At 37.1% G+C, this 12,681-nt stretch overlaps 1 protein-coding gene across 2 annotated transcripts in view; it reads left to right on the top strand.

Moving 5' to 3' along the window:
• The first annotated feature begins 62 nt into the window (after positions 1-62).
• YIPF1 (Yip1 domain family member 1) overlaps positions 63-12,681 on the top strand; it is a 16,512-nt gene continuing 3,893 nt past the window's right edge. The window contains exons 1-8 of one of the 2 annotated variants that reach the window (XM_070941317.1): positions 63-350; positions 4,242-4,318; positions 5,063-5,226; positions 6,251-6,331; positions 8,478-8,565; positions 8,675-8,791; positions 10,176-10,342; positions 11,315-11,497. In XM_070941317.1, the coding sequence (XP_070797418.1) occupies positions 4,288-4,318; positions 5,063-5,226; positions 6,251-6,331; positions 8,478-8,565; positions 8,675-8,791; positions 10,176-10,342; positions 11,315-11,497 (831 nt within the window). In that variant the 5' untranslated portion in view covers positions 63-350; positions 4,242-4,287. Of the gene's footprint in view, positions 351-4,241; positions 4,319-5,044; positions 5,227-6,250; positions 6,332-8,477; positions 8,566-8,674; positions 8,792-10,175; positions 10,343-11,314; positions 11,498-12,681 lie in introns of both variants that reach the window. The other variant, XM_070941316.1, reaches the window with a different exon arrangement.

The raw sequence follows: 12,681 nt of genomic DNA, 5'->3' as shown, positions 1-12,681 counted from the left end.
CCTGCCAGTAGTAGGGCAATAGCTTCAGTGACGTTTTTTAAACACGCCCATCGTAACGCCGTTCTTGGTGGTGGGGGAAAAAAAAACCCATCAGCAAAAACAAAAAGACAGAAAAGGGGGTTCCGTTTCGCCTTCAGATTTGGGTCTTTTATATAAATATATTTTTTTAGTGAAAGTCGATTTTTTTTCCTCCGCGTGATCGAATGTCTAATCCACGAATCCCTTTGGGAACATCTGCAAAAGTGGAGAACGGGACGAGAAGGAAAAGGAAAGAAAGCCGAGATCATATCACAGTAGCGGGGGGGAAAAAACGTCTTTAAAGCCGGAATCCCATCAAAGCAGCTAAAAAAGTGAGTGGGGGGGGGGAAAATGAAAATCGCATTTTACAAAACTGGACCAATAACCTCTATATAGAATTCCTGAGTTTTTCCCTTTCGAAGTCGGACGTTTAAAAGCATTGACTATACATCTTTTGACTCATGGGAGAATGCAAAAGATATTTGCATCTTTGACTAATTGTTTATTGGAAGATCTTAGAAAAGTTGCAGTATCCGAATATTACTGCAGCTCATGTTTAGTACAGAAGAGCCGCTACAGGTAAATCGGGTTTGCTTCCTAGCCGGAATTCACAGGCCTATTATATAAGTAAAGGAAATGAAATCTCCGAGATTTTCTCTTGGTCACTTCTCAGTTTATATTCATGCAGAGTGTTTTGGCAACGGTATGGAAGTGATTTGCTATCACCTTTTGCTAAGATGCTTTTCGACTTCCCAGTTTAGCTCAGCATTTCTCAATCCCAGCAACTTTTAAGATATTTGGATTTCGGCTCACAAGAATTTCCCAGCCAGCCAGCAAGTCCAAAGATCTTAAAAGTTGTTGAGGTTGAGGAACACGGGTCTGATTGACGGTTCTGGGATTGCCGAGTGGTCTCCTATCCAAATTCTACTCAAATCCAACTCTGCTTAAACTCCTAAGAGCACCCACGGTCCTGCTGACACCGTCATAGCCAATTCAGGAAATGGATTTTCTGGTGTGGTTTTTTTTCTTTCTTTCTTTCTTTCTTTCTTTAAGGTGACTCTGCTATCTGAAAGGTTAACATAGCCACTATAGCAGAGGTCTTCAAACTTGGCAGCTTTAAGACTTGTGGATTTCAACTCCCAGAATTGGAGTTGGTTGGAGTTGGTTGGTTGGGAGTTGAAATCCACAAGTCTTAAAGCTGCCAAGTTTGGGACCCCTGCACTATATTTATTTATTTATTTTATTTTATTTTATTTTAATTAGATTTATATGCCGCCCTAGCTCCATAGGACTCAGGGTGGCTCACAACAATTAAGATATACAATCCCAATCCAAGTAAGAAACATGTTAAAATACATATTAAACGCATATTAAAATACATTAAAAATCAAAATAAATCAAATCAAATACATTCAATTCAATACATTAATTCAAATACATTAAAAATCAAAAATACATTATAATTAAACTATATCTTAAACTGCCATGGCTTTAAGCTTTATGCTCCGGAAAAGCTTTACCATTTAAGCTTTTCCGTAATGCTCTCCGTGGGCTGCAACTTTTCCTGTAATTTGAACATCGTTTGAGCACATTTTAAGGGTACCAAGCTAGGGAAAAAATGTATTTGCAATTGATTGCTGTCTCTTTAAAGGGAGGGAGGAGGAGGAGGAGGAGGAGGAGAGCAAAGTGGATTGGTTAAGATGCGACAAGCTACTTCTGTCTCTTTAAAAGCTAGAGACAGCGAAGAAGGGGGAGGGGTTTACTTAGTGCCTGCTGTTTCCGGCAATACAGGTTGGTTCTCTGCGTCTTCCATCGTTGTATTGCCCCGAGGAGGTAGCGACGGCGCCGCCTGGTGGTGTGGTTGGGTAGGACTCTGATTGCGGCCTGTCTTTAGGGAGAAGGATAAAATCTGTGTTTGGCTAGCGAAACCCCATTTCCCCCCCCTCCCCCAACTCCCAAGAGATGTCAGATGTGAATGTCAACATATGAGCATTGTAAACTCTGCTCAAGAAATTGACAGTGGTTGGATCAAAGCCCTTTCCCCGACATAAGAGCGATTCTTTATCTGCTTTTCTTTAAATGATCCTAATTAGAAGCAGATTTTTCCTAACTGTTGAGCTACATTTTTTTTTTATTTCTTCCTACTTGTAAATTTGCAGTCATGGGCAAAGGATGGAGGATGGAGGTTACCTGTGCTTATGATTACCTGGCCAGATGATAAGTTTTCTTTGAGGGTACTGTACTCCTTGGGTGACCCTGACAGCAATATAGGGTGTGCTTGAAAGAAAAGAAACCCAGATACAGATTTCTGTGTAAATGATTTTTTTTAAAAAGCATACTGCAGCAAAAATGATTACATTTCACAGTGCTGCTGCAAAATCCCTTAAGCATTGTTAAGCATTTTCTAGTATAATGTAGTACAGTACTGTGGAAATTATAAAGTGAATTCTTTTACTTGGAAAAGCAAATGCTTTTGCTTCATATTTTTCATGGAATAACCAGAATATACAAGTGAAAGTCGAAAGAAATTTGTTGAGCTTCAAATACAGTTAAGATGAGATTTTTTTCCCCAACATCTACTAGAGATACAGATTTTTTTATTAGCCAAATACAACTATAAGAGTTCCTTGTAAGAAGGGAGGGAAAAGCAAGTTTCCCACCACTTCTTCTCTGACTAAATGGTAGCCAGAGTGTTCTTTTCCTTGCATTAAAGTTTTTTTAATTTCACCAATTTTTAATCCCTTTCATTCTTTTTTTTAAATCAAGTTTTTATTATTATTTTTTAAATGCATACATATCATTGTGTGAATGCCACGATGTTTGAGTATCATACATTTTAAAACAAATAAACATATTCCTAATTATTACATTCCATTTTCCTTATTTCATATTATTTACTCCTATCTTTTACACAAAATTTTAATTTTCATATAAATATTAGCTAGTATGCAATAACATCTAAACCGATGTGTTTTAGCATCCATATTATCTTCCGTTATAGTTTCAATAGTATAACCCTCAAGAAAGAAACCCTGAAATTATCCATCTGTTTTCATAATTTTTAAAGAGCAACTGTCATCTCTGCTACTCCTTTGACCCATTGCTGACTCACCGATAGTCCCAGTGTTGCAGAATATACAGCCTCATGCTATATAACTAAGCTCCATTTCATGCTGAATAAACTAAATTATTTATATATCTTAAATAGAAAACTATCTTACAATAGATTTTTACCCCAAAAGTTTTTTATTAAAATAAATTCGATAAAAATCAAAAAAATCCGATTTAAATTAAAAAAATCTGATTTAAATCAAAAAAATCTGATTTTTTTGATTTTTTTAAAAAAATCATTGATTTTTATCCACCCTGATATAATATATCCAATACCTATAGAATATGGTGTATTTTCCAGTTAGTATCTCTTTCAACTATAACCATACAGCTTCTTTAAATTGCATTCAAAAAATCAAAGAAACAGACTTAATCACTTACACATATATTGTTAATAATAATGATAACCATAATTATACTATCATATTAATTAATCTTCATATTAATAATTTTATACACATCATCATTCTAGTCACATATATCTATGCAATTGCAATATTTTTCTTTTAATACTAACATCACTTCATTAATCAAACAGGATACTGTCTAAATATCCCTTTCATTCTAAGGCTTAAACCAGTAAACACAGCATCCCTCCTCCCCCCCGCCCCCCCATAAGACAAGAGAGTGATTAGTGCAAAGTCACTCAGTGAGTTCCACTATTGTTGGTAGCTCTTACCTCTTACCGAGGCAACTCATAATGGGATCTCAAGTAAACATTGGATTATGACTTCTCTGTACAATTTGACTTCAGACTTTTTTTTTCTTTTTATCCAGCTAAATTGAGATATATAAAGGTATTTTTTTGAAGTCAAATTGGCTGAATTAATAATATTAATAGAAGATAACAGAAGAGATAATTTCTTTTATAAAGTACTGGTGTGGAGTTATTTGCATTTTCCCCTATTATATGCAGGCATTTCTGTCCAGTAGGTTAATGTATCCTCTCAATACTTGTGCCAAATTTGTATTCTGGATGAAATGAAATGAACTGGAGAATCTGTTGTATGACATTGAATAGCTGCAAGAGCTTTGGAAATCAGTTTCAACAATGAAGAATAGAATTATGGTTTTCAGTCTAAGACAATATTTGTTCTCTTTATATTTTTCAGGATTTTGCTCAATTCCTATTAACAAATTAAGGATATCACTGCATGAATGGCTGCTGTGGATGACTTCAAATTCCAAGGTACATTTCAAAAAGGGGTTTCCAAAACCTTTACATTGTTTTGTGTCGTTGCTTTGCTTTGCAAATTTAATCTCTATCTCATTTATAATGCATGGTGCTGCCACTTATTTTTTTAACAAGCAGTGTTATCATTGTGGAACTGAATACAATTATCCTTTCCTAATGGGAATTATCTCAAGGTGTAATTTTTTTTAATTCACCAGGGAATTCAAATGACATATCTATTTCATTCTTTTTATCTTCTCCACAAAATATTCTGCTTAAATCTAATGCCAGCTTCTCCTTTGGCATTTAATTTACAATTAAACAGGAGATGCAATAGATGGGCCTTTGGTTTCATTCAAAGCATATTCGTTATAGTTATACAATAAGATTAACTCAAGTAACTGAGAAGGTGTAATACGCCAGAAATCTTCCTGATGTTAAGTAAGTATTGTTTGTTAGTTGAACTGCTACTTGTTACAAGTCTCCGGGTTGGGTTTCTGCTTTGTGGTGCTTCTTTTTATATTCAATTTCAGAATACAGTATAATGAAAAACATAATTTTTAATAAATAACAGTTCTAATGAACTCAGTTCTGGGCCCGGATCCAAAGCTTTGTTTAACTGAGTAAACAAATGTCTTGGTAATTTGACAATATATTTACTTTAGAATATGATGCAAGAGTTAATACCGTATAACTGTATGCTTTGAGAGGAAACACTAAGAAAAATAAAGTCTTTTGCAGGAAATGTTTGTTTTTCAGAATTTGACGATGCAGCCAACTTGTTGGCAGCCAATCCAGATGCCGTCACTATAAGTATTGATGAACCTACTGAAAAACCAAAGAAAAAACATGGACGTCTGCATGAATCTGGAAGAGAAGAAGACGATGAACTTCTGGGGACAGATGATTCTGATAAAACTGAGGTGTGATGAAAACATACTGATTCTATCCGACAACTGCTGTTCTTCTTCATATTGTTAATAAACACTGCACATATTGTGTATAAAAATGCGGTAGAAACTATTAAGGACAACTCTCTGCAGGAAAGAGAGACACTAGAATAGTCTTGGGATGATTCATATACTATAAATTTAGATTGCAGCTCAAAACCATCTAATGGGATGTGGGATTTTTCCCTTAATATAGTGTTATTGTGTTGAATCATTCAATAGCATTGTGCTGATATAGAAAGGTGCTGTTGCCATTGTTACAATCTTGGTTTGCGTTTCTGGTTCAATAAGTCAATATTAAGGGGATCCACTCATATGTAAACAGATTATGATTAACTTTAACTTTAGGATATTCTGCATGGCTTTTTTCCACTTCTAATAGCAATGCAAACTGGATATAAATCTTCTCTCCAAGAACTTTAGAAGGGATTTTTGTTCCTGTCAATGGGCAGAAATTTAGTGACACTACTTGATTGCCTTTGATATTAAATCTGAGCTCCTATACAGACTTTGAGATAGATTGAGTAAACTCACAGCTATCTAGCCTACAGATGGAAAGACTATATATGCACATATGACTGGGAATGAAGAAATAAGTAAAAACTGGGTTTGGGTCAAACCGTAAATCAAATCATTTCATCATTCCCAGTCATACATACATATATATTCTTTTAGTTCACTAGAGCATGGTCTAAATTATTGGGCTTTGGCCAGGTTGATGCCAGGTTATCTCTCTTTCTGACAAGAGACTTGGCAAAAATACATGCATGTGCTTTCAATGAGATGAGTTTGTAGAATTAACACAATGTAAGTAACCCTAACATAGAATATGTGGCATAGATTTTCCTGAAAGCTCTGCTTTCCAGCACAAATGTCAAATTCAATTTTCTCCGGAGTGGTTCCTGTTTCTAACATAAGTGACATTGTTTGTATGTGTAAATAATATATTTGAATAAGAAGTAAACCTGTACTTTCTTCTAAAAATCCTATCTTCCAGTTGCTTGCTGGGCAGAAGAAAAGTGCTCCATTCTGGACATTTGAATATTATCAGACATTTTTTGATGTGGATACGTACCAGGTTTGTCATCTCCACATATGTGTATAGTGCACCATGTGCATAATGTGTTTACTTTAATGAAATAGGGGTGGTTTTTTTTGTTTCCGTGAGCCAATCCTGCATAGCAGATCCTGCTCTGTATTTATTTTGCTACTTCCTTGTCCATATGTGACTTAACAAAAAGGTATACATGACCATTCCTTTTGAAAACCTTCCAAATATCTATTGCTTCTTTTTGCCAATTTAAATAGTTGGGATAGAACTTTTGTGGATAGCATTTTTGTACTTTTTCATGACCATTTATTATTTTTTTAGATTTTTCTTATTCTTCATACAACCATAATTGAGCCCCCAAATTTCTGTTATTAAATGAGACATTTGTTAAGTGAGTTTTGCCCCATTTTACAACATTTCTTGCGACAATTGTTAAGAGAATCACTGCAGTTAAGAAGTGAGTAACCTGGTTGTTAAGTGAATCTGGCTTCCCCATTGAGTTTGTTCATCAGAAGGTCACAAAAGATGATCACATGACTCCAGGATACTGCAACCGTCATAAAGTTTCATGTCTTTTGTCCCTTTTAAAAACCTTCTTGAACATTTGGCATTTCTTTTTTCAGTGCAGGGCTCCAGTCTGCATTGTATGACCTACTACTTTGCCTGCGATTGTGAAATTAAGGATATTGTACAATAGTTTGCATGTTCTATTAAGTCACCTGTTTTTAGTGTTGGAATGTAGATTGACCTCTTCCAATCTGCTGGCTGCTTCACAGATTGTAGTTCTTTAGCATGGCTTTCCAGATTTGCTGCCATAGCTTGGTTAGAACTTTGACTGATTCTGCTCCTGTTGCTTGCCATATTCCTGTGGGTATTCCATGACTTACTGTACAGCGGTTCCTCCCGGTTCCGCCCGGTTCCGCCGAGCCAGTAGCGGTGACGATATGATGTCACCGAACCGGTTCTTCCCACCCCCGCCACCCCCCGTTATTCTTACCTTTTATTTGGCCCCACCCCCAATCTATTGCTGCCTCCTGAGTCCCAGCTGATCGGCTGGGAAAAAAACTGTTTAAACTCTTGCCTCGGGGCTTCAAAGGGCCGCCCTACAGCTGATCAGTGTTAAAAGACAGTGTGGTGGTAGACCAGTGCCTCCAAAAACCAATGAGTAGACCAGTGCCTGCAAAAATAAATGGGTAGACCAGTACCTCCAAAAACAAATGAGTAGACTGGTGCCTGCAAAAACAAATGAGTAGACCGGTGCCTACAAAAATAAATGGGTAGACCGGTGCCTCCAAAAACAAATGAGTAGACTGGTACAGCTCTACAAGCAGTTAAAAGCCTGGTAGACCAGTACCTCTGTTAAATCCTAAAGAATTGTCATATGGCCATCAAGCCATGCCCACAAATTAAGCCACGCCCACAGAACCGGTAGTAAAAAAATTTAGAACCCACTCCTGTTACTGTAGCTAACTTCTAACTACTTCTTCTAGTACTAGAAGTTCTTGCAAGAGAGAGATATTTCCTAAATAATCTTGGATGTTGACATTTCTACTATACAGTAGTTCAGCATACCCCTTCCATCTTGTTTGATCTTTGAATCAGTTACTAACTGATTGGTATACCTTACCATGCATGTAGTATTGATCTAATAAACCTTTATTTGCTGCTCAGGGGGAAAGACCTCCGTTGTTTTATCTCACTTATAGCCATCACCACATTGTACTATTTTTACTGTGTGTTTTTTTTCAGAATTCAAAGCGACCAGGCTTACACCTAACATTAAAACTACAATGGTTGAATTCATTAAATGCTCAAAGCAAGCACGTACCAATTTACGAGTTAGCTTATTTGCAAACCAAACCTATGATTAAGGGAACTAACAAGGCTTTTTTTTTTTTTTTGTTAAATTAGAAGGAAAATGGCTGGATTTAATTATCCAAATCATAATGTAATTTGTTTGCTTTTGGTTTCTTGATGTATGAATGCAAGCAATATGTTGCACATTGTTTATTTCTGACTGAATAAACCATACTTAATTTCCTTAAGATTCTGATTTCCAATGGGGCAATGTATAGATGGTTTTGTTAAATTCAAAATGTGTTTGGTATTTCTTTAATTTAAATAGTTTATTTATCTTCAGCCATATGATATATGCTGCTTTAATTATTATCAGGTTTTGGACAGAATCAAAGGTTCTGTATTTCCAGTGCCAGGGAAAAACTTCGTGAGACTGTACATTCGGAGTAATCCTGATCTTTATGGTATGTGCAAACAATATAATTTTGAATAAGGGATCTTCTCCCGCTTTTGCGCTGAATACAAAATAAGCCAATCAAACTAAAATGGGAAATTGCTTTTGTTTCAATTAAGGTCCATTTTGGATATGTGCCACGCTAGTCTTTGCTGTTGCAATTAGTGGTAACCTTTCAAAATTCTTCATCCATCTGGGTAAACATGATTTTCATTACGTGCCAGATTTCCGCAAAGGTTCGTAAAATTATTTAAAACAGTTTGTATCTATTCAGTTTTTATTCAATGGAAGAGTACGGTAGCGGGGATTGTGGTGAACCAGTTTGAGGAAGGTTGCTGATTTCTTTGTAGCCAGAATGTTGAAAGGCAGGCAAGGAACTCTGATTCTCAGGGGAGGCAGGAGGAAGGCATCCATGCCATGTTCCAACAGGGAGGAGAAGCATCACTTACTCTGTAGACATCATTCAGGACAGAAAACAAACCTGACATGCTGAGCTCAAGCAAACCACCCACAGGAGGCTTGGCATTGTAGCCAAACCCTGGAATCAATGCCTCTAGCTCTACGTAGCCGAAAGGTGAAAGGTGGGTAGGCAGGAAGTACAGCATCTGTACAGCTTTGACTTCAGAAGAAGGCAAGAAAGAAGTTCACAAACATTTGAAGGGTGAAGAGACCCAAACCTGGGATAGAGTCTAGGAAGAGATGATGCCAAGCTCACCAACATGAATAATCACTAGTAAAAGAGATGCATTTGCTTGGCTGCTTCTGCTAATTGTACCATGATGTATATTCTCAACCAGCCTGGAGCAGATGCTTCCTGGATCCATCCCAGGCAAGGAAAGACCAGTTGTGTCATTGTCCACCTTGTAAACCACAGCAGTAACCAGAATGGATGGGTTCACTACTTGTGAGAAGAGCAGCAAGGTGATAGTCACCCCTCACATAAATTAAGAAACAAATAACTTGTCAAGTTGGATATTCAGCCCAGAATTATATTGCCATACACTCATAACTTTGTGTCCTGCTAAATTCTTTAATTAGCAGTTCTGTCCTGAATTGCTCATTTGTCCAGGGGTTTCTATTTTAAAAGATGTGTAGCTTGGCACATTGACATGCAAGGAGAGAACAATAAATGAGTAAGATACATGCACATCTTGAGGTCCCCAAAATAGCTTCCTATTCTAATAGATACATGAAGAGGCTCTCTCAGAATCCACACATTCCTTGGCAGATCAGTATATTATTGATTGCTTAACACATGGCCTACTTTCAACACCGGTGAGTAGTCAAGGCATCAAATAGAATTGAAAAACAGAGTTCTAAATGTATGAATGTTAAATTGTATGAGCCAGAGGCTTAGGGATGATTTCAGTCACTCGTTTCAACACTTGATTCCTTCCCCCCCACCCCCACCCCCAAGTGATGGGATAGAGAAACTGTCACTTTCCAAGGTTTGGTATATAGCGTAAAGGTCCTCATTTAGATTAATAAATTTTAAAGAAAATTCTGGAGGGATATCACTGGTTCTTGCATAGTTTACTCTGCAGTTCATGAAGCCGAACATGTTATGATGTAAATGCCTGTTAATCTTGAATCATAATCCTAAAATACATCTCTTTATAGTCTCCATAGCTGCGACAGCCATCTATGCTTATGCTTGGCTAGTTCCTCTTGCTCTCTGGGGATTCCTTATGTGGAGAAACAATAAAGTTGTGAACATTGTCTCCTACTCCTTTCTTGAGATTGTGTGTGTTTATGGCTATTCACTCTTCATTTATATACCAACAGCGGTAAGTAGTGTACAATTAAGTATTTTAGGAAGAACAGGTGACAATATGTGGAATAGCTAAATAGACTAGTACCAGTTTTTGATATTCCACATGCAAAATTTAACTGACAGATCTGTATTATGTGATGGGTGACATAATTCAGTTGTTTAGTCTATTACTTCTTGATTTAGTGATGGCAGCTGAGAACCCTAGGGATTGCAGTCCCTACCTACCTACCTACTGGGGAGGGCCTCAAGCTGGAGAAAGGTTTCAAAATGTCTGAAAGGTGACAGAGACCATAGCCGTCCTTCTCACAAATGTGTGTTGATAGAGATGCTACAAGTGTTTGACTGGACAAAGATACAGGACTGCATGTGATTCCACAGGGTTTCTTGTCATGTGATGAGACAATTGTACTACTCCTGTATGGCAGGTTTCTCCATCACAAGTGATGGAGATGGTGTACCTAGTTTTTTTTCTTTTTATTGGCCAAGTGTGATTTGACATACAAGGAATTTGTCTTGGTGCATATGCTCTCAGTGTACATAGAAGAAAAGATACGTTCATCAAGAATCATAAGGTACAACACTTAATGATAGTTATAGGGTACAAATAAGCAATCAGGAAACAATATCAATATAAATTGTAAGAATCCAAGCAACAAAGTTACAGTCATACAGTCATAAGTGGAAGAAGATGGGCAGGGGTGGGTTCTACTTACCTTTACTACCAGTTTGCAACAGGGCCGCACATGCGCTCTTCTGCGCAGAAGCTTTCTAATGACAGTGGGGTCAATGGGCAGAGCCTCCCGCTGGTTTTACTACTGGTTCTATAGAACCAGTGCGAACCAGGGGCAACCCACCACTGGAGATGGGTGATGGGAACGATGAGAAGATTAATAGTAGTGCAGACTTAGATAGGGATAGCAGATTAAAATGTTTTACTTTGCAGCCAGTAAAGCCAGGACTTTATTTCTTTCCTTTTCTCTTGCAGATTTTATGGATCATTCCACAGAAAATTCTCCGATGGGTTCTGGTGGCATTTGCTCTGTGTCTTTCAGGATCTGTTCTAGTAATGACATTTTGGCCTGCCGTTAGAGATGACAACCGGCGAATCGCAATGGCTACAATTGTGACAGTTGTCCTTCTTCATGCCTTACTGGCTGTTGGTTGTTTGGTATGACAATTTTCAACTTGTCAAGTATTATTTTCAGTTATTCCATTTTTATTTTTCAATATTGATTTTATTTAGATTTGATTAGCTGTTGTAGAATTAGACAATGACATGTCTAATTAATACATTCAGAATATTTGCAAGCTACTTACAGCATATATTGTATATTTGTGTGTATCCATATGCATGTAAGTGTACAATGTTACTTAAATATCTCTAGAAACTTGTTGGAGGGAATCCCAGGAGGCTTGTTGGAGAGAGAATTAACCGAGTTTTCAATTACTAAGTAACTTTTGACTTATATCCTTTGTCATCTTTACTATAGGTTGTCCTCAACCTATGACAACAATTGAGCCCAAAATTTCTGCTGTTCAGTGAGACATTTGTTAAGTGAATTTTGCCCCATTTTATGACCTTTCTTGCCATGATTGTTAAATGAATCGCTGCAGCTGATAAGCTGGTAACAAGGTTGTTACTGTGTTGAATGTGGCTTCCCCATTGATTTTGCTTGTCAAAAGGTTGCAAAAGGTGATCACATGACCTTAGTAATAGCAGTGGTCATAAGAATGAATCAGTAGCCAAGTATCTGAATTTTGATCACATGAGCATGGGGTGACTACAAAGGATATAAGTGTGAAAAATGGGCAAGTCACTTTTTCAGTTCCGTTGTAACTTTGAATGGTCACTAAATGAACTTACATCGAGGACTACCTGTACTATACTTTTCAAATAGATCTACTATAAATAGTGTTTTATATTGTTTTTCCATATCTGACACTCTGCATCTCCTATCTTGGTCATCTTTGAATATTTTGTTATTTCTATGTTGACTGTTCCCTGTCCATGTACATTACGGGTAGTCCTTGATTTACAACTGTAATTGAGCATGGAATTACACCCGTAAGTCATGCCATTCATGAAGCAGGTCATCCCATGACTGTACCCAATTTTACAACCTTTTTTGTGGTAGTCATTAAATGAATGCTGTGGCTGCTAAGTAAATCCATTGTCCACAATGGGCATTTTTGCTAAAAACCAGAAGTACATGGAAAAGATGTAAATCATGATCACTTTATGTGTGGGACACGTCCATAAATGTGGGCCTGTTGCCGAATAGCCAAAATGTGATTATGGGGTGATGGCTTCAAATCACAACTTCAAATCCGGATTGCAAATACCTTTTCTGG

This window comes from Pituophis catenifer, unplaced genomic scaffold (genome assembly GCF_029215685.1).
Source record: "Pituophis catenifer annectens isolate HBS135680 unplaced genomic scaffold, rPitCat1.0.hap2 SCAF_3, whole genome shotgun sequence".
Taxonomy (NCBI): domain Eukaryota; kingdom Metazoa; phylum Chordata; class Lepidosauria; order Squamata; family Colubridae; genus Pituophis; species Pituophis catenifer.
The sequence above is the reverse complement of the archived record's forward strand: the minus strand, read 5'-3'. Positions and strand labels throughout refer to the sequence as shown.